Source organism: Macadamia integrifolia, chromosome 10 (assembly GCF_013358625.1).
Source record: "Macadamia integrifolia cultivar HAES 741 chromosome 10, SCU_Mint_v3, whole genome shotgun sequence".
Lineage (NCBI taxonomy): Eukaryota > Viridiplantae > Streptophyta > Magnoliopsida > Proteales > Proteaceae > Macadamia > Macadamia integrifolia.
In genome coordinates this window covers 4865341-4893221 of record NC_056566.1, presented here as the reverse complement: position 1 = coordinate 4893221, position 27881 = coordinate 4865341, and the positions used below count along the sequence as shown (strand labels likewise).

At 40.8% G+C, this 27881-nt stretch overlaps 1 protein-coding gene across 1 annotated transcript in view; it reads right to left on the bottom strand.

Moving 5' to 3' along the window:
- Window positions 1-27881, bottom strand: part of LOC122091406 (la-related protein 6B) — a 103731-nt gene that overhangs the window by 61324 nt on the left and 14526 nt on the right. Inside the window, exon 2 of the mRNA XM_042661330.1 lies at window positions 6166-6247. Within this exon, the coding sequence (XP_042517264.1) occupies window positions 6166-6247 (82 nt within the window). The remainder of the gene's footprint in view (window positions 1-6165; window positions 6248-27881) is intronic.

Sequence of the window (27881 nt, the reverse complement as noted above, 5' to 3'; positions counted from 1 at the left end):
GCACGTCAACCAAATGGCAGGAATTGAGGCTACACTAGAGGGCCTCACTGATTCAGTGGAGATGAGCAACGAGATTGTATAGACGTTGATAGTCTATTCACATCTATTGGCGGAATGGGTTTGAGTTAAGGGGATAGTCATCCTCACAATCACAGCAAGAAATGGGCATTCACATGCCCCATCATTTACTGGAGAGAACACCTAGTCAAAGTACAGTGTTGGTGGTGATTATGGACCTTATGGTCAATTCACTGGGATGGGGCATAAATCTAGTTCATCCATTACAAGTATTGACTATGGCTCTCAGTCACATTGGGGTGGCTTTGTGGACAGCTTACTCTCCTACCCAACCTAGCCGTACATGCTGTCGGAAGCATCAAGTGACAGTAGCTCAATAGTGGGTTCTTTTACATACTATGGTGGTGACACATACCCTCGGATAGGTTACCTTCAGTATGTATATGACTCAGTTTTTTAGGCAGCTGTAGAGGACTACGCTCGATTCTTCTCTCACAATATGATGCGGCATGCACTTGTGATGCAATCCGAGGAAAATGCACGTCGACTCCATTGTACTAGATGTGGAATCCAGCCAGGCCGTCATAGTTCTTTCCAACAGACAGTCATCATGATTAGTATTGCATAACTAATATATTTGGGACTTAGGATATTGCCATATTGGGACTTCGGGGCTTCATAGTACGACAGGAGCATTATTAGCAAAAAGGGGAACGGCAAAAAAAGGGAAACGGATGGTATGGGTTTTAAACAGTAAAATTTTTTGAATGATACAATCAAATAAATGGTTAAAAAAACAGAGAACGGTAAAAATCGAAAAACGGACAGTACGAGTTTTAAACGAGTAGATTTCAAAAAAGCTGTAGTATACTCATACAAATTAAGGAATTATTATAGGAATATTTGCATCTAGTGTTCAAAACAACTACAATATCTAATATTAATGCCTATACATCTCATGTCTCATTATAAGTTTTAAGACAATTCTAAATTCATACACCACACATGCCCAAAGTCTTTTTTTTTTTTTTGGTAGGTAGGGAGGGAAGTACGTAACAGCCAGGAGGCTCGAACTTCAAACCTCCTAGTGAGCATGGGATTTTTGCACACCACAACTCACCAACTGCACCAAGTAGTTGTTGTTACATGCCCGAAGTCTTATTGAGCAATGTGACTAGGTTATGGTGTTGTTCATTGTTGTCAACATAGTCAACACACTATCGAAGTGATATATGTTTAGTTAGAGTTAGGAGTCATCACTCAATTAAGAAATATTTTTCAGCAAATACGTCAGTTTATAGCTCAATTTCGGGGTCCGTGAATTGAATGAGTTAAAAGTAATATCATGAGAAATATAGTCCATTGTGTTAGCTTCAAGTTGGTGAAAGAATCAAATCGATCAGAGTTCTGAAGAGAGACATATGGTCAATTAAGTAGACATTATGTTCAAAAATCAAGTCTTAAAAAACGTCATAAAAAAGAAAACGTATTTTAAACGTATTTAGAACGGGAATGCTTGAAATTCGCTATTTTTTTAAGCATCTTTGGGAAGTATACGGTAAAACGTGTTTTAAACAGTAAAAAATGAAAACGTGTTTAAACGCGTTTTTGCTAACAGTGGATAGGAGTGGAGGACTTTAGTTAGAAGTTAGAAGTTAGGAGTTAGGGAGTTGCATATTATATTACTCTAATACTCTAACTATTAGTTAATTAATGTTAAGGTATGTTTTCATAATGGCATGGATGCAATATGTACTTGTTTTACTATAATATTATGTTTTGTTCTATTAATATTTTATAAAATCTCCAGAATAGTTCGACAGTTACTGCCAAACAATGGTGCAACTCTAAAACACCACTATGTTTTAATATTTTTGCAAATTCAAGTTCTAAAACATGTTTATTAACCTTAAAACAAGCTCCGCACCAAGTTTCAGGTCATAACATGGTTGTTTAAACACCGAAACAGGCAACTAAGTCCAAAACAAAAAAAAAATTACATGCAACTCGCCAAGATTTCCGTATTTTGGTGGTTTTGCAACCTTCGAAATACCGAAACGAAACGAGATTTCGAACCTTGGATCCAACGCCACTCTCTTCGAGGATAGATCTATGACAGAGCCAACACTTTTTTAGGATACCTTACCAAATTGACCTAGAGTAGGAGCAAGAAAAGAAACAAAGTCTCAACAGAGGCAGCCATTAGGGATCGAAAGGTTTCTTTTGAGGAGAAAAACATCAATTGATATCAATGCACTCCAAGTTACCCAGTAATAAAACTATAAATCGCTTCAGGATTTGACCGAGACATAGATTGATGGCTGAAAATTACAGTTACAACATACACAGTGAGACACCGATGTTTGATGGATCAAATATTCTGTTCTGAAAAATCAAGATGGGAGTACATTTGAAAGCTTTGAGCTATCATCTATGGGCAGCAGTTAAAGGCCAAGTTTCAAAGGATGGTTCAAAGTTGGATTCTCTTGCAAAAGAGATCATCTTGAGTGGGCTACATGACAAGGACAAAAGGAGGTTTAGCTTTTACAAGTCTACAAATCTTCGTGGGACAAAGTATGCAGTGTTTAAAAGGATGAGCAGAAGGTGGACAGCAATACTGACCAATAAACAAGTGCCAATTCATTGTCAGGCAGGTCATCAGAGGTGTGTAGAGTAGGTATATCAAAGATTATGAAGAAAATATGAAGAAAAATCCAATATCCAAGGTTTCTGATTAGACAAAAAATTACAATGAGGATCTAATATGCACAAAGTCGGTTTAAGCTGAGTCTGTTGAAGGAGTGGTTAACTTAAAAGCTAAACTATTCTTAGCTCTTGAAGATTTCAAAGATGAGAGAAAGAAGAACAAGGAACTCACCAAAATCCTTGGGATTCAAGACCAATTGTCCTAGACCACAAAAGGCAAGTTGAAGAGGTTAGGAGAACTTCAGATGATCTACAGAGGAAACTTTTCGCCGAAGTTGTTGAGTGCAATGTACTTGGAAGGAGTAAAAGGGCATAATTGAAGAGTTAGAAGCACAATCATCAAGCGAAGTGAGAAGTACTGTATAGAGCACAGCTTACAAAGCTTGAGAAGCTCTACACCTCACAAGTGTCAGTACTATTGGAAGAGATCACACCACCCAAATCTTATTTGGCAGAGTCAAAGAAGGCCAAGCAAAAAGGCAAGGCTATTGTTGAGAGTTCTGTGACCGCTGATGATGAGAGCAGTCATCAAAAATTGCAAGGCAAAGCAAAGTGCACATAGAAGAGAAAGGCACAGAGACGAAGGAAAAGAGAGATGAGATCCCAAGAACATTCAGGCACAATTTGATGACAGTGCCAGACAGAGACAAGGAAAGTCACAGGGACAGCATGGCAGATTCGGTAGCTATAAGAGGCATGGCAGCAGATTCAGTAGTTATAAAAGGTATGGCAGAGGATACCAGCAGAGACCAGTTGAGCATGACAGAGGTTCAGCAAGTCACCCACAAAGGCCTTGACAAATGGCCCCAACACCTTGGCGCAGACCACAACTTTTATGGTTACTACTATAGGTGCAATGGGTATTGTCCTAGGAGATCACAGTGCAAATCAAGAGTTGATGCAAGGAGAAAATATCAGGATAAATGCTTTTGATGTCATGACAAGATACAACCACCAGTCTCCACTTAAGGCCACGAAAAATGAGTAGGTGAATGCCTGTGGAGCAACTCCAACTCTCCAACTTCATAAACAATTTTCCTTTCCTCCACACCCACGAAAAAGGGGGAAGAGGTCATGGAAAGGTAGGACTCTAAGCTCTCAACAGTCAATAATTTCTTCTTCAACCACAGGCATGGTTTAAAGTATCTCCGATATGATACGATACCCTTCCGATACGTATCTTAAATTTAGTCAACAGATACCATAGTTGTCACGGCGCCAAGGCGAACCAAGGCGGTGGAGGGTTGTCTAAGCGCTTAGGCGAGAAGGCGAACAAGATGACCAATTGTTATTTTTTATTTTTCCTATTTTCTAACATTATTTAGTAAGCTATATATACCTTGTATCATAAAAAATCAAGATTAAGCAACATCAAGTCATTAAAAATCAACATTAGCCATATTAAATCATAAAAAAATTAACATTAAGTCATATTAAATTATAGAAAATCAAAATTTGGAGAAATGTTCTGGTTCTATAACAAGTTTGACTGGTCAAATGATATTATTTTTACATAAGACTTTTTGTATCAGTTATAATATAAAACCAGCTTTCCAACAAGTCTAAGATTACTTAAATCTAAGTTGTAATGACAAAGTTATGCTCCGGTCAAACTTATTTTTAAGTGCGCGAATGCTGTTAAAATCGCCCGAATGAAAATAACTTTATGGATATCAAAACAAAAAATTATTTTACCGAACTTTTGGTTTTTAGCAATGTTTTAACATAATAGAATTTATAAAATTTTCATAATTGAGAAAAACTCCAGCATTTAAAAGTTGAAAATCGCCCCTATAACCAAAATCCAGTTTTTCTTCTTGGACTAGGGGGTTGACTTATTATCCTTTTGGAATTTGATTTTTAAACTATTTTTATTGGATTCAAATAGGGGGTATTTGCTTATTTATGAATAATATCTTAAGTAAATGAAATAACAAATATAAAAAGCAAATGAATAATATCTTAAGTAAATGAAATAACAAATATAAAAAGCAAAGCATTTACTTAAATGATATTTGGAATAAATAAGTGCCAAAACATAAGACGTTATGCAGCGCAATAAGGCGATTATCACCTAGGCCCCAGGAAGACCGTCGCCTAGGCAACGTCTTGACAACTATGACCGATATGGCAACCGATACCAATACTTTAATCATTGATCTTTAGCATCTCTTAGCATATCTCCGATACGATACGATACCCTTCGATACGTATCTTAAATTTAGCCGGACTGACACGATGGCCGATACCGATACTTTAATCCTTGACCACAGGTACAATATCATTACAAATAGGGTTTCTTCCCTGAGCTGTCGACAATCACAACCATCAGCGAGGAGGAGTTCAGCACTGAATCCTCGGATATGAAGAGGAATTTTTTGCCACAACTCAAAGAAAGCATTCATGTTCATCATCATCACTTCCCACAAAATCACAGTTACCCCCCCTGTATCCATTTTCCACCTCCGTTCTTTTTTTCTATACTTTTTTTTTTGGGTGGGGGGGGGGGGGGGTGGGAGGGGGGAGAATATAAGCACCTCCAATTTGACCATATCACTCTTGCTTACAAGTGCCTTCATTGGTTTAAGAAACCAGAACTTCCCAATATGCAGGTGGAAGCTTTAAAGACAACGCCACAAAAAAAGACTGAAACCAAGAAACTATCCCGAAAGAAACCACGCTAAGTGATGCAGATCAAATCAATGGATCTGCTAGAAGTGGGAATGAGAATTGAATCAGAAAAAAATTATGAGAAAGAGAGATGTCATACAGAGACAGAAGAGAGGATAAAAGGAAGAGTACAGAGATGGGGGAGAAGGGAGAAAACCCAAATTGTTAGGGAAGGAGAGAGGAGAGAGACTACAATCTCTACTGGAAAAGAAAAAAAGACCATACTCTATTCAATAATCAAATCATGGGGGCTGTAAAGCCTTACAACTGTATTTAAAGAAAATAACAAACCACATAAAAGAAATTCCTTCCTTGTATGACCTAAGGTGGAGATCCTCAACTATCTAGGAAGTAGGAAACTAAGTTGAATCAGATCTGGACTCTCATATGGACTATCTCAGCCTGACAACAAGAAATGATAATAATAAAAGAAATAACTGACTAAAATTACTCCCACAATGAGCTGAAGATAAGTCCTAAAACTTAGGAATTCCATAACCACTGGCCATACAAACCCTTCATAAGCATGCTGTGATATGACATAGTAAAATAAGGCTGGAAATTAGGAATAATATCCCAACCTTTCTTAACAAGTAGAATAATAACTAAAATGGGAAACTACATGTCCTAAACAACCCCAAGATCCTGATTTTAATGGAAACAGAAAGTTCCAAATGCAACAACTGTGTGGATACAAAAAACCGGTTCAATAATGAACCAAATCAAAACCAACTTAAAGGTCCTGCATTAATAAGATAGCAGTCATCTTACCAAACCCTTCAGGATCTTTGTTGATGAACCTCATCAGATGGTCAGTAGTAGCCAGGTTTGCATCACTGAAATAATACTCCACCTGCAATGTTTTCGAGGAAGGAGAGAATTAGAAAAAGTTCAGACAGCAGAAAAAAGTACTGAAAGCTATGCAGTAACCAAACAGATTGAAGGATATGCAATAACAGTGACAGAAAATGATGCAGTTAAATGTAGGAATATTTAGTTTATTTTTGTAATTTTTTTTTATCTTTTATTAAGTTGATAGAGTCATAGGACCGGTAGCGACTAGTCCCGCAGCCCCATACTGACCCCACAACCGCATGGACCGGATCATACCGAGGTTGAATGAGAACCATTCAACTTTCACTGAAAGCAGTGAAGTGCACTAAACACCCCCGTGTGAGTAGCCCCAAGGAGGTAAGAGGAGTCAAACTTAGAACCATACGCTTCCTGAGGCAAAGGTCTCTTGCCAACTTGGCTACCCCCTTGGGGTTCATTATTTGTTGCCAACCTATGACTTCCCCCTCTATCGATTCAGTTCTGAATCCCTATCTAGGAGTGTTCTTCCCAACACTTCTATTCTCTATTTCCGTTTTCTGTTGTTCATTTTCCTTTTCCTCTGGTTTCTTCTCGTTTCTTCCTATTATATTTCTTTTATGGGTGTTACTCTGTTCTGGTGTGAGTTCTGAGAACCACAAAAGAGACTTCGATCTCCACTGATTCATGTTCTTTCAACCAAAGATTCAGTGCATCAATACATCTGTTGTGGGTAATCTATTCTGTTCTCTTAGGGCTCAAAAGGAAAACTCTATTGTGAGCTTTTACACAGTAACCAGAAATGAACCTGTAACTACTGCCCAGGTTAGTTTCAAGGATTTCCTATTATTGTTGCATTTGACTATTTGGCCTATTAATAGGTACATTGATGAGAGCTGAGGGTTAGGATCTTAATCCTAAAATTTCAGTTGGAATGGCTACATATCAAGTGAGCTATCACACCTGAAATGAAGTTGGGTTACCTCTATTACCTTCTGTTCTATCGTAGTTGAAGAAGAGGGCATTGTTCATTATACTTGCAAACAACCCTTATTCACAAAAAATGGTTCTAGTCCATCTATGATTCAAATTCCTTAAATAACCTCCACTCAAGTATTCACTCCCAACTTTATCACGAATAAGTTTCCCTCTTCCAAAGTATTCATTGCCAGATTGCATCAGTTGGTATCAAAGCCAAATTTCTTGCAGTTTATAACCATGACATTGCAATCTCACATCACCAATCCCAAGTTGCACAAGTTATATCAGGAACTTGCTGAGATTCAGTAGAAGACTAAGGCTAACTTGATACGTTCATGGAAGAAACACAAAGCCTCTCTACAAAGTTTGGTGCCTTCATGAGAAAGACTGACAAACAAGAAGAAGCTAGACTGTTTACACCAATTCCTCAGTTTGGTACCTTACAGATCGAAGATACAACTCAGAGGTAGCAACCCAATCCACCTATACCTCAGGCTGTAACACGGAAGTTTTATTATAGAGACTAACGGCATCAGGGTTGAGGTTCCAAAATTTACTACTGAAAAAAGAGACCCAAATATTTATTTTATTGGCACTTAAGTTGAAGGGATTTTCACTTATAAATCCATTTCGGATGAATGTAAGTGTGAGGTCATACTCACCAAGTTTACTGGATATGCATGCTAATGGTGAGAGGACGTACTACATTTGAGGCTTGTCAGGACACTTGGACCCGATACTAACTGAGAATGCCATAAAGCATATTCCAAAAGAGAAATGTGTCCCTCCTAATTACAAAAAAAGGTCATTTCACAAAATGGATAACTTTCAACAAGAAGTAGGATGTGCATACCTACACAATAGTATTCCACATTTTCTACTCGGTACCGACTTCAGTATCCTCTTCCAAATCCAAGCCCTCTGAGTCCAAACCATTTGAGTCCTCCTTGCCGGCCAACTTTGTTTTTCAGTCACCTATCATAGAATACCGTAGAAGACCCCCCTTAGATCTGGTCCCTCTCCCAAGAAACCCTCCCGTTGCTCCCAAGAGGCTTCGATGCCTTTCTCCCCTCCCCAAATGATCCTTTAGACCATCTGGAATGTTTGAGGCCTTAACTCCTCGTCCAAACAACCTGAAATTCGCTCCCATATCCATTCTTCCAGCTCCAATCTCTGTTGTCTTCTTGAAACCAGAGTCCTTGAGGAAAATGCCTCCCATATTGTCTCCTCCATTGCCCCTACCTAAGTCCTTGCTCTCCAATTATTTCCACAGCCCTAATGGTAGGATCTGGATTCTCTGGAATCCATCATCTGATGGAGGGCCCTAGGGAAGAAAGGGAAGATCAAAGTAGCAGGGGAGAAAAGGAAAACACACATTCCCACAAAGCACAAATTGTAACCAATTCTCATTCAAAATTAACTAACTCTAACTTGTCCATCGGTTACAGCCTATATATAGGGAAAATAGAGAAATGAAATTAGAAACTCAACTGAAATAATATCTAGCCTAAACTAGAACACAACCATAAAAAGAAACTAATGCAAGGAAAGAAATCCTAACTTCTACGTCCAAATCTGAAAAATAAAATGCATAAAATAAAAGACAAGTAAACTAATAATTTTATTCCCAACCCTTGTTGGACCAAAATCCTAGGCAGGACCGGTTCTTCTTGACTCTTGGCTTCCAAAGCAGGTCATGCTAGTCCAACCAGGTAAGTGCAGATGTATCTACATCAACTCTCCTCCTCTAAAAAGAACTCGACTTCATCTAGCTAGGAAAAGGATCGAGGTGACCTCTGAAGGAATACGCTGAATGAGGAACGATCCCACCATCTCCTGGAGCTTAATTTTGGGGAGATCTTTGGCCGGATGAAACTTCATAGTCCTGTAGTCGTGCTTGAAAGCATAGGTGTTGGCATAGCTACAATGCTGAACTTTCTTGCCAAACAACCATGGTCGACCAAGAAGAATATGTCACACCTTCAAAGGGAGGATGTCACATTGGATTGTATCCTTAAATCCACCAATAGAACGTGACCAAACACTAATCTGTGATCTTAAGATTAGTGTTGTTCACCCAAGCAACCTTGTAGGGATTAGTGCAACTACCTCCATCAATGACCAAGGTTAACAATTGGTCATTGCTCTTCAGACAGGTCTAGAAAATACTATGTCAGCGCCAATCTTCATTTTCTGTGACTTTCTGAATGTCAACACATGATAAAAGACATCAAAAGGATGTGGGTCCTCATAACTGAGAGTCATGGACTTCACCGGACGCACGGTCTTCTCTTAAATCAACTATGTCAGAACCAAGTTGCTCTTCGGAATATAAGGTATAAGAGAATCCTTATCAATAAAAGCAAGCAAATGGTTGGGACACTGAGAACTGAAATGTCCATATCCTTTGCACGTGACGCATTGATAGAGAAACTTTGACGTCCCAGAAGGTTTATCAGAACCACTGCCGAGGTGGAGAGTATGGACAATTAGGCCATGAAGATGATATGTCTGAACCACATCGAGGTGGAGGATACGGCCGACTAGATCGTGAAGATGCCATGGATGAAACACTAGTTGTATGCTAATTGATTTTTCCTCGAGAGATGACTATAGCTGAATAGAAGTACAAACCCTGGGAAAAGTATCTGTAAATGGCCTCCGATTGTATAGGCGTTTCAAACATTCTTCAACCTGATACGCTACTTGTACGACATATTCCATTGTAGGTAGTTGACTAGATGCAAGGGCAACACTAAGTTGAAAAAGTAAACCATTGTGAAATTGTGCCACCAATACTTCTTCATCCCATTCAAAAGTGGCAAGATAATAAAATCTACCCACATATTCTTCAACGGTTAGATTTTTCCTGTTTCAATTGTGCAAACCTGAGGTGCATGCATTGCTTGTAATCAAGAGGCAAAAATCTCTAGATCATGACTTCATGCATTTCAGCCCAAGTAATGACTAATCCAATGCCTCGGGTTCGGTTTTGTTGCTATTGCTTGACCCACCAGACCCGAGTCATGCCTTTCAGTTTAGCCACTGCAAATAGGATCTTTCGGTCCTCAGTCAATCTATACCATCTGAAAAATGTTTATAAGCTGTGAATCCAGTCAAGGTACAGTCAAGGATTAAAGTATCGGTATCGGTCCCTGTATCAGTCGGCCAAAATTAAGATACGTATCGAAGGGTATCATATCGTATTGGATATACACTAAGATACGCTAAAGAAATAGACATAAATGGATAGGAAACACTTTTTTAACACACTTTTGCATAAAAATTTTGCTAAAAAAAAACTATTAATAACATGTATAATGTATAAACATTAAATTGAGCATAGTTTTTAAAACGCTGGTAAGGCGACAAATTGAGCATAGTTTTCAAGGACGCCTTACCAGCGCCTAGGCGCTGATGCGGTCCATTGGTAGTAAGGCAGCCCACCGACTTATGAGAAGTGTGAAAGGCGACCGCCTTAAACGCTAAGGCACGAAAGGCGACGCCTTATGCATGAGGTGGTCGCCTTATGTACTCACTATTTTAAAAGTAAAATTTAAAATTGTTTTGATGAAGATTCCAAATTACATTTTCTCATTGGCAGGTGTATAAGTTTTGATGCACATGTGATGCATTGGATCGAATTTTTTTTTTTTTAAAACACATTATCACATCCGCAGGAGCGACGACTAAATGCTTCTTGTCGTATATTTTTTTTATCCACGTATATCTTCAATCTATCATAATTACTGGAAACATTTGAAAATAGGTCCATCAGGCGCTTTGATCTACTTTTTCCTGTAAAGTTACCGTGAATTAGAACTTTATAACACCATACGTCGGAATATGCTGTCCCGCAATGCAAGAGTTGACGCACCTTACCTTATCCGGACCACATCATCGGTTACTATTTTTTTTTTTTTAAACAAATTTTAAAATTGTTTGATGAAGATTCCAAATTACATATTCTAAATGGGAGGTATATAAGGTCTGATGCACATGTGATGCATTGGATCAATTTTTTTTTTTAAACAAATTTTAAAATTGCTTGATGAAGATTCCAAATTACATATTCTAATTGGGAGGTGTATAAGGTCTGATGTACATGTGATGCATTGGATCAATTTTTTATTTTAAATAAATTTTAAAATTGCTTGATGAAGATTCCAAATTACATATTCTCATTGGGAGGTGTATAAAGTCTGATGCACATGTGATGCATTGGATCAAAAACCATATAAAAAATAAAAACCCTTACCATAAAAAAAATAAATAAACAAATAAAATAAAACCAAAATCAGTAAAAATCACGCCTCTCATTCTCTCTCAGTCTGCGACTTTGCCCTCCAAATCGCAAACCCCCAAGGCCCCAACGTCCTACGATCCTTTCTCCGGCGACTTCTCCTTCTCCTCCGACAGCCTTGGCGACATTCAGCGACCTCCGGTGATCTCCGACGAAGTGCTTTCATCTCTCTCAGTCTCCGCTCCAAATCGCAAAACCCCAAACTAACCGACGGTGAGCCGTAGCAGCCGCCTCCTTCGATTCTTCTTCGACGGCTTCTCCTTCTCCTTCGACAGCCTTCGGCGACCTCCGGCGACCTCCAACAAAGTGTCCATCCACATCTCCAGGTATGTTTTAGTTTATATTTTTAATTTCTGATTTATGCGATTTTTTTTTCTCTTTTCTTCTTTCTTCTCCCTGCTTCTTCCTTCTTCTTTTCTTCTTTCTTCTCCCTGCTTCTTCCTTCTTCGTAGTTCATATGATTAGTTTTTCTTTTTTTTTTTTTTTTTTTCTCTTTGCTTCGTTCTTCTCCCTGCTTCTTCCTTCTTATTTTCTTCTTTCTTCTCCTTGCTTCTGCCTTCTTCGTAGTTCGTACGATTATTTTTTATTTTTTTCTCTTCTTCTTTCTTCTCCCTGCTTCTTCCTCCTTCTTTTCTTCTTTCTTCTCCCTGCTTCTTCCTTATTCGTTGTTCGTATGATTAGTTTTTTTTTTTCTTCCTACGGTGGCTGTTGGTTGGTTGATCAGTGCAGTTTTTTTTTTTTTTTTTTTTTTTTTTTAATAACATTAGGGCTTAACGTATTTATTAAAATAATTTTGGAGAAATTAGAAGAAAAAACTTAGTTATGTAAAGAAAATCTCACAGAAAGGCTATCTGAATTTGAGCTTATGAATGAGCAACACAAGTTTTGACTCCACATTTGACTCCAATTTGTATAGATTGCGTTAATCTGAGCACTACTAATTTTTGGCCTGGAGTATTTTTTTCTTTTTCTTTTTCTTATTTTGATTTTCCCATATCACTTTAATGGAGGCATTTGCTTTTATTACCTTATTACCTAATAGGCTAATATTCCCTTATAGTAGTAATATTCCCTTTTATTACCTTTTTCTTATTCTGATTACCTTTTCACATTACAGTCTTAGACAAAGAGACAAGTTGAATCCACTCATCTATGGAAACAATTGGTGGTAGCAGTGGGGGTGAAAATACAAGTACTACTGCTACTGCACAATCAACGATTGATCCAAGCAAGGATCCAAAAAGGAGAGTTAAATCAAACGATCCTGGATAGAAATATGGGTATTGGCCTGACGTATCAGACAGAAATTGGATTAAGTGTACCCTTTGTGGGAAGGATGTCAAGGGAGGAATAAAACGATTGAAGCAGCATCTTATTGGTGGCTATGGAGATGTAGCCAAGTGTGTGAAAACAACTAAAGCAATTGCTAAAGAGATAAGAGATGCAATCTTGAAGAACCAGAGGAAGAGGAACCTTGATTGTTTGGATGATTTGGATGTTAGTGATGGACCTACAGAAGTAACGGGACCACAACAGAATATAGTATCCGATTTGGGGGTCTCATTTCCTATCCCTAGCTCTGGGACAACTTCAAGAAGAAATAAAGCTATCATTCAAACACAACCCAAACAACAAGGGGTCCCATGGATAAGCATGTGAGGAGGACTCCTGAAGAAGTGGTTGCAGATAGGTGGGATAAAGGTTCATATCAGACAACAAGTGGAAATCGAGATTGGGAACAATGATTTTACATTTATGGGACTACTACAAATCTTGAATTCTTAGTGCGACACACTCAATTTCATAGTTTTTAACGCGGTAAGGCGACGGAGGCGTTTGAGGGCCTTTCGGAGCGCCTTAGCAATAAGGCGACTAAAGCGTTCTGGTGCAATTTTTTTATAAAACCAATCTATTTGGCTCAAATCCTAGTTGAATCCTATTCCACATATGCTAAATAAATATTAAAGGTTTATATTCATACCAATGTAAGATATTCATCAAGCAAACAAATCAATAAAGTGAATAAACTAAGTTCATCTTCATCAATCATCAATCATCAATCATCAATCATCAATCATCATAACATATTAACATATAATATAAATACATAATTATGAAACAAAATTATAAATATAAATAAAAGAAGGCATAAAATATACAAGTATTTATTATACTTACCTCTATGATGCCATAATGAGTGCCTAAGCCCTAAGGTCATCCACTATATTTCTACTCCTATCAAAGAAGTAATTAAGAACTTAGAATTAAAACACATCGAAAGTAAAAATCAAGATGCCAAATTAAATGGATGACAAGTGACTAACCTGGGGATTCTTAATCATTCTAAAAAACTTTAAACTTCAATGAAAAAAAAAACATAAAATAAACTAAAATGCTAAAAATTTAGTAAACAATGAAAGTCAAATACTTAAAAGTTCAAGGACTCTAAAAACTTTAAAGTTTAAAAGACTCAAAATACGTCAAAGTTCTAAGACTCAAAGACTTTCAATCCAAATCGGTAATTAAATTAAAATCTTCTTCTTCATCTGCATTCTGTTGCTGGCTTGCATCATTTGGAGCTATGCCATAATCATCCTCAATGTTTTCATCATCACGAATATCCTCTTCACTCATCTCATCCACTTCTTCATCTGAAGAATCCTCAAGCTCAACCCTCCTACCACGCCGGGTATAACAAAGATTGGTTCCACTGGTAGATGCTGGAACCCTCCTTAGTCGATTGTGGCCTTGATATGATGAAGATGCTCCAAGTGCTCTGTCAACATCTCTCCAAGTGAGATCATTCTCAGGATGAACTAATTCATCCTCTGATTCACCAATCATCCACTCACTACTCCAATTAAGCTCATCGAGCAACAATGGATTGTAGTTTCTACATTGTTCTTTTTTTTTCTTGGAACCTTGCTTGAAGTCAGCGATTATATTGAATGTAGATCAAATCATTTAACCGCTGATGCTCTAACCTATTCCTCTTCTTGGTGTGAATCTGAAAAACATTAATAATATGAGGTTATCTACTTATCTTCAATAAAACCATATTAAGTGAAGTACATGTACGATTGTACTCAGAACTCAATAGTCAATACTCACAAATTCAAATGTGCTCCAATTGCGCTCACAACCAGAAGATGAGCAACAAAGACCAAGTATGCGCAATGCAAGCTTTGAAAGGTCAGGAGCAGTACTTCCATGTCGAGACCACCAAGAGACTATAAATATATAATATAAAAAATATGTTAAGTAAAAAATCAACATGCAAAGTTCTAAACTAATTAGAACTTTAAAAGGAAATATACTTACTAGGATTCAACTTGTCCCTTTGTCTAATCGCCATGTCCTTTGCAAAACTTCCTTGAACAGTGGTATACTTGTCAACCTAGACAATGATCTTATCTTGCAAGGTCTCATCAGGCACCAACCTTACAAGAACATCATTGAAGGCATCACTTGCTTTTTGAGCTAAGTCCAACTCATTATCTGGATTACCTGCTATTGCCTTAAAGAACTTGTTTGGATTGAGGAAAATGGCAGTTAAATGTATTGATCCATTCATCATAGTTTCACAACGGTGATCAACAATCGCTATGATTTTCTTCCATTTCCTTTCATCGTCTCCAAAATTTTTTTTTATGTTCTTCTTTACCACTTGTATTGCCATATATAGTCAGGCATAGCAGGCAACTCATCACCATCTACAATCCTCAAGAGTTGAAGAAGAGGCTGTGATGCTCTTATACAATCCATCACACCATTCCAGAATGTTGTAGCAAACACAGTCTCAGAAGCTTTCTTCCCTGCCTCTGTAGATGCAAGCTTAGAACGGGACTATTCATCATCAACAAATAATTTTTTCAAAGATTCTTTGTGCTTGTATAAGCTCTGGAGTGTTAAAAAGGAAGAGGCAAATCTAGTCACTCCAGCCCTCACTAAGTCTCCTCCTGTTTTTTGCCTAATGGCTTCAAGAAGACAAGTGTGCCTGTAGATGAATGCAGTCAATTTCCTGCCCTTCGATATAACAGACATATAAGAGCATAATTTGCCTACTTCCTCCATCATAAGGTCTATGCAATGAGCTACACATGGACTCCAAAATAACCTCTTCATTTTCTCCATTAGTAGTCGACCCGCTGCAACATAGTTGGCAGCATTATCAGAGACTACTTGAACCACATTATCTTCACCAATCTCTTCAACCTTACTATAAAGTAGCTTAAATAACATTTCAGCTGTTTGTGATTGGTTAGATGCATCTACAGACTCCAAAAAAAAAGTCCCCTTCGGACAGTTGACAAGAAAATTAATTAGGTGCCTTCCTCTCTTGTCTCTCCACCCATCAGACATGAGTGTGCACCCATGTTTCCTCCAATATCCTTGATACTTCACCTTTAACTCATCAATTTTATCCTTTTCAAACTTCAATAGAGGCCCCCTATAGTCATGAATTGAAGGGGGCTTGAAACCTGGTCCATATTGACCAATAGCCTCTACCAATTCCTCAAAACTCCTTAACTTCAAAGCATTAAATGGAACACCACTCTCATAAGCCCACCTTGCAAAGTAAGAACGAAGTTTATCTCTTTCTTCTTCTCCTCTTACTTGGTTCTCCAGTTAGAGAAAAATATGGCTGGCAGCAACTTTGGAACAAAAACCCCTCAAAAAATCATGTTTTTCTGAAAAATGACCCAACTTAGCCATTATATGACCGTAGCGCACTGTATCAGTACGTATCGTACCATATCAATATGTATCAATCGAGCGCATTGTATCGATACGTATCGTATCGTACTGTATCGGTACGTATCTATCAATCGATACCATAGTTTTTAAGGCGGTAAGGCGACAGAGGCATTTGAGAGTCTTTCAGAGCGCCTTAGCGATAAGGCGGGCATAAAGCGTCGCCTTATCTACTAAAGCGTTCCTGTGTAATTTTTTTATAAAACCAATCTATTTGGCTCAAATCCTAGTTGAATCCTATTACTCATATGTTAAATAAATATTAAATGTTCATATTCATACCAATGTAAGATATTTATTAAGAAAACAAATCAATAAAGTGAATAAACTAAGTTCATCTTCATCAATCATTAATCATCAATCATCATAACATATTAACATATAATATAAATACATAATTATGAAACAAAATTATAAATATAAAGAAAAGAAGACATAAAAAATACAAATATTTATTATACTTACCTCTATGATGCCAAAATGAGTGCCTAAGTCCTAAGGTCATCCACTATATTTCTACTCCTGTCAAAGAAGAATGAAGTTCACCGCTGCCGGAGCAAAATGGTGGCCTGGATCAATGGTTCTTCCTTGTTCCTTGATTCCTTCTCAAAGCCTTTTCTTAAAACCCTTGACAAAATCCAAACCCTGTTTGTGAATCGTGCTTTTGTTTTGTTTGTTTTGGTTATTTTTTATGGAGTAAAGTTGATCCCATACATCTCAAGTGTTAACAAAACCATACACCTACCAATAAAAAATCTATATTTGAAATCTTCATCAAGTAATTTTAAAATGTGTTTAAAAAAAAAAAACTCATAAGGCGTCACTTCACATAAGGCGGAGCACTGCCTTACCATCTCTAGACCGCATTAGCGCCAAGGCGCTGGTAAGGCGACGCCTTACCAGCGCCTTAAAAACTATGATCGATACATACCGATACGCATCGATACGTACTGATAGTTCCAAGGATTAAAGTATCGGTATCGATCGCCGTATCGGTCGACCAAAATTAAGATACATATCGGAGGGTATCATATCGTATCAGAGATACGCTAAGATACGCTAAAGATACACATAAATAGATAGGAAACTTTTTTTTAAACACTTTTACATAAATAATTTATTAAAAAAAGCTATTGATAACATGTATTATGCATAAACACTAAATTGAGGGTATCGCACTAAGAATTCAAGGTTTGTAGTTGTCCCATAAATGTAAAATCCTTGTTCTCAACCTTGATTTCCACTTTAGTTAGAGAGAATATGGTTGGCAGCAATTTTGAAACAAAAACCCCTCAAAAAATCATGTTTTTCTGAAAAATTACCCATCTTGGCTATTATATGATCGTAGCGCACTGTACCGATACTCACCGATACGTACCGATCGATACATACCGATACTCACCGATACGTACCGATACATAACGAAACATACATTTCATCTCAATTTTATATTTTTCAAAGAGTTGTATCGGTGCATATCGTATCGTATCGATGTGTATCAGTGGTGTATTCATGCATATCAGTATGTATCGTAGGATATATATCTATATGAAAGGATTTTAAAAATTCCATGTATCATATCGGGGTGTATCGTATCGGTCGGCTAAATTTAAGATACGTATCGGAGGGTATCGTATCGGTATCGGAGATACTTTAAACCATGACTGATATATAGACCGATACATACCGATACGCATCGATACGTACCGATACATACCAAAATGTACATTTCACTCAATTTTATTTTTTCCATAGAGTATCGGTACGTATCGGTGTTTATCGGTGAGTAACGGCAGTGTATCGGTGAGAACGGTATATATCGTAGGATACGTCTCGATGCGAAAGGTTTTAAAAATTCCATGTATCGTATCGGCCGATACGGTACGATACACACTGATACTTAAAACCCTAGGTATAGTTCTGTATCATTATCTTCATAAAAATCAAGGACATCCAATCTTGTTGCTCTTTCTGCTTCATCATCATATCGACCAGTTCCATATGGTGGTGGTGGTGGTGCTGGTGCTGGTGCTGGTGGTGGAGGTAGAGGTGTATGATGTGATGGCGGTGGTGGAAGTGACGGATCTCGTGGAGTGGTGTTGGAAGAATCCCCAGATTGAATGGGACTCTTTCCTCTATCTGTAGCAACCAATCAATCAATGAAAACTTGCATAGATTCCATCACTGTCTTAAGGGAAGTGACAAAGGTAGTTAGGGTATCAATTTCGCATCAGTTTCTCCCTTATAGGTTAGCTGTTGGATAACTTTACTATTGGCTACCATGGTGGAGATAAGCAAGATTACACTCAAATATAATGGCAAAATAGTAAATAAATGAGGTTTAAAGAACAATGGCAAAATGGTAATTAATGTGACATTCCTATGTGGATGTCAATAATGTAATACCTGAAATTAAATTATGAGCTCACAATATATTACGTACGGGCAAGGGTATATTTGGATGTAACTAAAAAAAAGACAAAAAAGGATAATGGAGGAAGCGAGGGGTATTTTAGGAAATAAAAAGATAATTAAAGAAAGGAAACAAAAGGAGGGATCGTGGTGGTGGGTTTTACCGACAAAGGAGACTTTCTTCTCCTTCTTGGAGATGGAAGCCAGCAGCAATGGCTTCTCAGCAGGTTCTCCAGTGACAGAAGATCAATGAGGCAGCGGAACTTTGAAGGAGGCGTGGACTATGATGGAAGTTCCAGGAAGGTTGACTTCAAAGGAGGCGGCTGGAGTTGGAGTTCGAACTAGGTTTGTTCATTTTTTCTCTGTTGCTTTCTGCTTTTCAATCTCTTCTTCTACTTCTGTTCTTTCTTCTCTTCTTCTTCCTTCTTTGAACTTTTGTTCTTTTCTTTTGGTTCTATCTTCTCTGTTTGCAACAGACTTTTTCTTTTTGGGGGGGCTTACTCGATCCTAGCAGGGAGGGTTCCGGCTTCTCTGTCTTGCAACAGATTTTTTTTTTTTTTTTTTTTAGCTGCAATTGTTTGGCAGCAAGCAATGGAAGGAGGGAGACGGTAAGATAGAGATGGGTTAAGAAAGAAAGTGGAATAGGGAGAGAACAAAGGAAGGTTCCTTTGGCTCTGATACTAAGTTCATGGAGGGCCATATGGAAGAAAGGAAGGATCAGAGTAACGGGGAAAGGGGACACATACACACTCTAACAGAGAACAAATTTTAACCAATTCTCATTCAAAATTAATTCACTCTAACTTGTCCATATAGGGAAAATAGAGATATGAAATTAAAAACTCAACTAAAATAGTATCTAGCCTAAACTAGGAAACAACCATAAAGGAAACTAATGTAAGGAAATAAATCATAACTCTTACGTTCAAGTCTGGAAAATAAAATACATGAAATAAAAGACAAGTAAACTGCTAATTTTATTCCCATCCCTTGTTAGACCAAAACCCTAGATTGGACCGGTTCTTCTCGACTCTTGGCTTCTAAAGCCGGTCATCTTGGTCCAACCAGGCAAGTGCAGTTGTACCTGCATCATCATCCCTTCATGTCTCTGTTGTCTCCTCTTCCTTCCAAGCCATCAACCTTTCCATCTCCCTCCCCTCTAGCTCCCTTATTTGCTTCCCCTCTGCCATCTATGCTCACAACCTATGGTCTGACCTCCACTCCTTCACTCCTTCCATCGTTTATAGCCCCTAGGGGGTTACTGGGGATTTCAACGTCATTCATTTTAGTCATGAGAAGCATGGGGGAAACCCCATCGACTCCCAAGCCATGGAAACCTTCAATGATTGTATCGATGACCATGGCCTTAATGACCTGAGATGATCTGGTGTCAAATTTTTTTGGCACAACAGAATATCTGGCCCTTATAGAGTGGCCTGCAAATTAGATAGAGCCCTTGCTAATGAGCCTTAGCTTGACTCCTATCCCTCTTCCCATGCATGTTTTGATCTCCTTGGGATTTCTAATCATAGGCTTATAGCCCAATCTCCATCCACGCCCTGCCCTTCTTATCCTTTGATCCCAAGCCCTATAAGTTCTTCGATAAGTGGACTCTCCAAAAGGACTTTCTCCCCATTGTTCGCGAAGCTTGGTGCATCCCCCGTGCATAATGCCTCCTCCCCCTCATCGCTTTTGCCAAAAATCTCAAGAATGTCAAAGTGGCTCTCAAGCTTGGTATTCTTCCATCTTCGGCAACATCACTTCCCATGTCTCCTCTTGTTGCGATCAGCTTCATTCCATCCAATCTAAACTTCAGTCTGACCTCCTCAACCATGACCTTGCTAAGGAAGAAAAGGACTTTGCTTCTGAATTATCCTCGCTCATGGCCCAAGAAGAACGTTTTCTCCATAAAAAAGCCAGAATCAAACAGCTTGATCTTGGTGACTCCAAACAGCCTATTTCCACTGATCCCTCAAAGCTAGAACCAACGGTAATTCCATTCACAAGCTCATCTCCTCAAATGGTTCTGAGCTCCCTAGCCCTAAGGACATCAAATCTGAAGTTGTTTCCTACTTCAAGGACCTCTTCCTCCCACCTTTCCCCCCCACCACCCCCCTCATCTCCCTAATAAAGTCATCCCTAATCATATCCTCCATGGCCTCCAGTCCATCCCCTCTAAGGATGAAATCCTTTCAACTATTCTCTCCCACGTTGCCAACAAAGCCACTAGCTCTGACAACTTTAGTATGGCCATCTTTTCTTCCTGTTGGAACATCATTCGTTCTAATCTCATTCAGGCTATCAAAAGTTTCTTCTTCAATACTAGCCAACTCAAAGGTATTAACCACACCTTCCTCTGTCTTATTCCAAAAAAGGAGGGTGTTGCCTCTATGAATGACTTCAAGCACATTCTCCTTATTCAATCTTCTCTACAAATTCATCACCAAAATTTTGACTAATCACATTCAAAAGGTCATTGATTCTCTCTTGAGTCCCAACTAGTATGCATTTATTGTTGGGAGAAGCATATAGGATAACATCATCCCCTGCCATGAGTTGTCAGAGGTTTTAATCAGAAATCTCATTCTTCTGCTGCTCTTCTCAAAATTGATATCCACAACACTTTTAACTCCATTAGTTAGGACTTCATCGCCAAAGTCCTGCTTCAAATGTCTTTCCCTACTTCCTTGTTCACTGAATCCATCCCTACATCTCCTCCCCCCATTCTCTTAGTCAACGGTACCCCAACTGGCTATTTCCCGTCTGCCAGGGGTATCAGACAGGCTGCCCTCTTTCCCCCTTTCTCTCTCTTGCCTTCAAGTTCCTTTCAAGATCCATCCAACTTGATACTGCTCAGCACCTCATCTCTCTGGTCCCTAAATGCTTATCTCTTATGCTATCCCATCTTGCTTTTGCAGATGAAATTATGATTTTCTCCAAGGCTGACCCCCTCTCCATTTCCTCTATCATGTCCTCTCTTCATTTCTTTGGAAGTCTTTCTTCCCTCAGCATAACCTTCTCAAGTCTAGCCTCTTCCTCTCTAGTGTGTCTAATGCCTCCCAAGCCCACCTCCTTGGGTCTCACTGGGTTCTCCATCAATACCCTACTAGTCAAATTCTTGGGCTTACCTCTAATTTCCTCCAGGCTTTCTGCCCATCATTGCTCCCCATGTTAAATCTCTTGAGAAAGAGGCTTCAGCTCTAGAAAGGCAAGCTCCTTAAGGTCCTACGTTGTCGCCTCACCCTCATACATCGGTTCTTCAATCCATATATCTCTATTGGTCGGGCATTTATGTCCTCCCTGCTTCTATCATCAAGTCTACTGAAGGCCTCTTCTGCTCCTTCCCTTGGAAAAGTACTAACTCCTCCAAATTTCTTCATCCTCTTAGCTGATATAAAATTTGCCTCCCAAAATCCGGAGGCCTTGGCTTAAGAAGAATCAAAGAGACCAATATTGTTGGTCCAGGCATAATAGAGCACTTATTTGTATGGTGTCTGAACACCTTGCAAAGCAGACATATAAGGCAGCCAATCGTCGAAGATCCTTTGGGTGAATAAGTGGCCTTCCTTGTCCAACATTCGAACTAAAGGAGGAACAACATCAGCAGGGACATCAACGCAAATACACGCGTCAAGCAGTTTACCAGGCACAGGCTCTAGTTTCTCAATGCCAATACCTTAGACAAGGAGTGGGTCCAATACCACTATATAAGATTGATGATTCTTGACTTTGGCTCTTGCATCTAAGAAAAGAGGGGTGCCGATGATGGAGCCAATTAGACTTAATCCATCTTTACACCAGAAGTGCAGCGGGAGATTAGGGAGAGCCACCCAAAGAGGAATCGACCAGAGATCGATATTTTGCAGTTGGGAGAATTGATTCCACTATTAGAGAAGAATTGGAATTTTCCCAATTTGCCAAGGGCCACCTTCTAAAACTCCGTCTTCATCAATAGAGAACCCTAAGAGGAAGATGTCGTTGTCAAGTAAGAAGCAATCAATAATCTACGAGGTTTCCATTGTTTAGAGAGAAAAACCTTAACAAAGGGGAAGGGAGGCCTACCACCAAGGAAGTGGCTGATGAGAGAGTTTCCATTTGGAAATTTTAGGTTCCAGAAGTCCAGGAGGGGAAAGTCCAAGTTTTTGGTTGTCAAGGAAGGAGGGGGGACGAAGTGCAGAGGGATACCATTCTTGGAGAGGGAGGAGGTAGAGGGAACGAGGGAGTTCCAAGGTTAAGGGTTGGGGATAGGAGAGGAGGGAGAGAGTGGATCAAAATGAGGATAAGGCAAGGAGAGAGAAGGAAGGAGCGTTACGTGGGTTCCGATGGTCGACCTGGAAGGGTGGTTTCAAGGGAGGTTCAAGAAGGGGGTCATGTCAAAGCGAAAAGAGAAGCCCTTCGCCAAGTATAGTACTAGGTTATTTACTTGTCTTATTTTACAGTTTTCCTTTGTTTACCTTTTACCTCCTCTTGCTGCACGTTTCCGTCACACGTCCACCTGCAGAAACGAGGTAAGAAACTGGCCTGGAGGAGGCTCCGAGACCAGGCTCCGATGCTAAAATTAGTCTTGGCAGATTGGTCGAATAGAATGCTTTGTGAGAGATTGAGAGCTTACCTTCTTTCCCGGCTCCTGCTGCCTTATATAGAGCGTGCAAGCCTCCTATTGGCCAAAGATCATGAACACGTGTTTCTTCCTCATAGGGGATCTTTTCTCGGCGTGGCTGATCGTAACGGCTAACTCGGCCCAGGCTAAAGACAAAACTGTTAACTTAACAACCCTCATAACGGCTAACTCGACCCAAGCTAAGGACAAAAGTTGTTATACTAACCACGGTGAAAACCCTCCAACGGTTAACTCGACCACAGTCAGCCCCGTGGTCTAGTGTCTTGAGGATCAAGCAAATAGGCGATCCTATCCTGGTCCTTCATGGTCTCGAAAGAGGTCCGGGGGTTGGCAGAATTGGGTTCAACCTGTCCGCCCTGGCCCTAGCGGTTTCGAGACCGACTACCAGACCATTGACCAGTCAATGATTCTGTGGTATATCATAAGCCCCCCACTCCTCGAGCTGCTAGCATACGAGCTCGGGGAGTAGACAATGTATCGAACAGGGTTACTTATCATACTCGAGCTTAAGAGCTCATGGAGTTTCAAGCATCGTCATTATCCTACTCGAGCATAGGAGCTCAGGGACTAGGCGATGTCTTGAGCACGCCTTGAGGTAATTATGATTTTGACCTCCCCCTGAACCGCATCAATGTTTGCGCTTTTATATGCAAAAAAAGTTGTCACTAGCCGTCATTTATAAATGGGAGTTATCATCACTAAATGGACGTGTCGATTGGCGGGTGGCTCTTATCACAAGGTTGGATATCGGGTAACCGTACGCTGCCTGAGTCGCTGATTGCCTCTAATCAGATGGATAAGGACAATTAAACTCGTATTTCCATTTGAATTGACGTTTTGGGCAGAAAAACGTCCTCTCGCTCGATCAATTGCTTTAAAAAGGGTCGTCTTCACTCGTCTCCCTCTGGTTGTGAGTTCTGAAGATCTTGAGTTGCTTAGAGCTTTATAAGCGTTTGGAGAGAAGGTTCTGGTTTCAGACTCGCCTCCTTCCTCAGCCAAACTGTCTTCTGCCTCCTTCTGGTAAGTGTGTTGCTCAGCCTTGTTTTGCTTTTAGTAGGTTGTCGTATGGGTTCTAGGACATCAGAGTCTTCTGGTTTTGACGTTGTTTCCCTAGGGTCTTCCTCTTCTTCTTCATCTTCTTCTTCGTCGCCTTCTTCCGAGGTTGTTGTCCGAATGCCTCGGACAGTGCCTGTGGGTACCAGTAGGAGGCATCAGGCTCCCACGGTTGGTCCCTCTGGGCCTCAGAGACCTCAGAGGATTTCGATGAGGTCGCGAGACCCCACAGTCAAGCTATCTGTAGGGGATGTAGTTTCTAGGATTACCCCTGCCGACTTGAAAAGGTTTCGTGCTAGGTATTATATTCCGGACTCCGTGGCGATTCATGCGCCGGAGGCCCATGAGAGGGCAAGCGCACCAGGCAGGGGAGAGATATGTATCTACGAGGCTGCCCTGTTAAATGGATTGCACTTTCCTTTCACCCTTTCGTGTGCTCAATGTTGAGGCATTATGGCCTTGTGCCTGCTCAATTGGCCCCTAATTCTTGAATGAGTCTGATAAGATACATTTGTCGGTTGTTTGAGCTCGACGCTAAGCCGACCATCCGGCTGTTTGTCGCCATTTTCTGCCTCTCTTCACACAACATGTTCCCCTGTTGGTTCTGCTTCCGTCGTCGGAAGAGAACGTACTATATTGCTGACGACATTCCAACCTCCGTTTCCCAGTGGAAGGATGGTTTCTTTTTCACCCGACCCGACGGTGCGTACGATATCCCAAATCGGTGGTCAATGTTAAACATGGGTAGGGTGAACAAGATGCCCAACCTATGAGCTGAAGAGGACAGGGTTATTGACTTGGTGGCCAGTCGTGCTCGGGTGGTCCTGGCCACATACCTTGGCCTTGACCAATACCTATTGAGGTTTGGTCCAAGTCTGGGCAAGTTTCTTTAAGTCCCTTAGGTTGTTGTTGTGCTTTTCTTCCCTTTCTCTTTTCTTGTTGTCCTATGTTGGTTCTGATCAGGTGTTACGTTTTTGCAGCCCCAATGGATCCCAACTTTATGTTTAATGTCATGGACCTGGCTTTGAACCAAGAAACCTCGCAGGGGCAAGAGGGTGGAGGTCGAGCCAACGCCGGATCAAGCCACCAGCCTGTGGTCCCTGAACAGGAAGTCTGTGGTGCTCGCGGCGACGTCAAGGCGCATGTGGACTCTGAGGACGATCTTCCACTTGCTCAGGTCACGTCCAGGAAGCATCGACGTGAGGATGGTACCTCGGGGGCTCAACGGAGCGACCTGAGTGGTGGTCGTAGAGAATCATTGGGAACTTCACGTTCTCCCAGTTTGGAGGTGCTCGATGCTGGCGCTAATGTCAATGTTGGAGAGCAAGAAGTTGGAGTCGAGCCAGTTGAGGACCTAGCTAGGCGCCGAGACAAAGGGAAGTCGACCGAGGAGGCTGCTACAGTTGCTAGGGAGCCCTACGTTCCTCGATATGGGCTGATAGTCAACCAGTCCATCTTTGATGACCCAGAGTATGCTCAGGTTGTTGTCCTGGAAAGTGCGTTGCCTAAGGACCAAGCGTACTACAAGCGACTGACCTATTATGAGCTTTTAGGTCAATGCTTTACCCAGTTGGCAAAGGTAAGAGTCTTCTTTCTTGGCTCGCTGCTTTTCTTTTTTTTTTTTGCTGCTGTGGCCAATCGTTGTTATGGCTGTCTTGCAGGGTCAAGCCATGTTTGGAGAGATGCTCGTCCGCGCGGACCAATGTTACAGCGTGTTGAAAGAGTGTGAGAAGAAGGTTAATGAGGGTTGGTTGGAGGCTACGAGGTTGCAGGAAACCCTGAATGCTAAAGAGAAAGAAAGGCAGGAACTGGAAGACTGGCTTGTTCAGAGGGAGGGCGATATCCACGGGTTGCGGGGCCGAAATGATGAGCTCCATCATCAGAATCTTACCGCCGTGGCCAAGGCCCTGAAGTTTGAAGAATTTGTTAAGGAAAGGGATCTCGAGATCCATCAGCTTCGCAATAAGTTGGATAAGGAGAAGAAGAGGGTTGCGGTGGCAGTGACAGCACGAGATTATGATAGGCAGGCTAGGCAGCAATTGGCCGCGGGTCAAGGCGTGGGTAGCAGAGGGCGAGCAAGTAATAATGAGGTACAAGGAGAGTTTCGGACTGAGGTGGTGCTCTCCGGCGTCCGCCTGTACCTTCAAGGTATGTTGCGAGTTCGTGATGAGTCTGAGTAGAAGAGTCCTGGGATTGACCTAAGCGCGTTTAATGCTGAGTGGGAGAAAGCGGCGGCCTTGGGAGTTATGGCGCTTCCCCCTTCCTCAGTTACTGCTCCACCCCCTCCTGGACTGGCCGACGGTGCTCCAAATTCTACAGTTGCGCCCCCCCCTCTATGAGGGACGTCTCTGCCCCAAGTGTTGTTTCTGTCCAAACTCCCTCCTCCACTGTCGCTAACCTAGATGCCACTGCAACTCTTCCTTTATCGGGGTTTTTTGTTCCAGTATTGCCACCTGCCGAGGTACAGGCCACCAAAGGCGTTCTCCCTATTTCCGAACCTGCTACTGATGCTCCTTCCTCTTCCCCTGATGTTGTAGATTGATTTTTGTACTTGTCTGCCTGTAAAGTGTGCTGTAAATTTTTTTTGACATGAAATAGAACTTCCCTTTGAGTGTTTGGAGTTCATCTATTTTTCTAACTATTTGTGGTCGGACGTGTGCTCGAGCTTGTCCCTTCAAGCGTCTTGAGGTCGGTCGCGTGCTCGAGCTCGATCCTTATAGGGGGTCGAGTGTCTCAAGGTCAGTTATATGCTCAACCTCGATCCTCATAGGAGGTTGAGCGCCTCGAGGTCAGTCTCGTGCTCGAGCTCGATCCTCATAGGAGGTCGAGCGTCTCGAGGTCGGTCACGTACTCAAGCTCGATCCTCATAAGAGGTCGAGCATCTCGAGCTCGATCCTCATAGGAGGTCAAGCGCCTTGAGGTCAATCGCGTACTCGAGCTCGATCCTCATAGGAGGTCGATTATGTGATTCTTATGTTTCTTAAGAGACTACGGAAATGATATGCGGGCAAGGGCTATGGAAGTCTTCTTTATTGATGTCATATTTTTTTGAGAAATGAAACAGTGCTAAACAGTTTTTCTAAGAGAGAAGGGAGTCTTTGTTACTGATAGTACCGTCTTAGGTTCGTAGCACTCCAAGCTCGTTCGACCTCTTTCCCCTCCAAGGATGACAAGCGGTATGTGCTTGGCTTGATCACCTTTGTGACACAGTATGGGCCCTCCCAGTTTGGCGACAGTTTTCCTTGGTGTCTGGGGTCCAATACTTCCGTTCGTCGCAGCACCAGGTCAGCCATCTAGAAGTGTCGCTCGGTGACTTTTTTGTTGAAGTGCCTTGCCACCCTCTGCTGGTATATCGCCATTTCTCCTGGGATTGTTCTCTCAATTCTTCCACTAGGCCGAGGTTGTTCTCAAAGCCCTTTTCCATTTTCTTGCTCATCGTACGCCTGCACTCGCAGTGACACTGCCCCGACTTCAACCGTGCTAAGCTCTTCCGTACCGTATGTGAGTGAGTATGGGGTCTCTCCTGTAGCTATCCTCTTCGTTGTCCTGTGG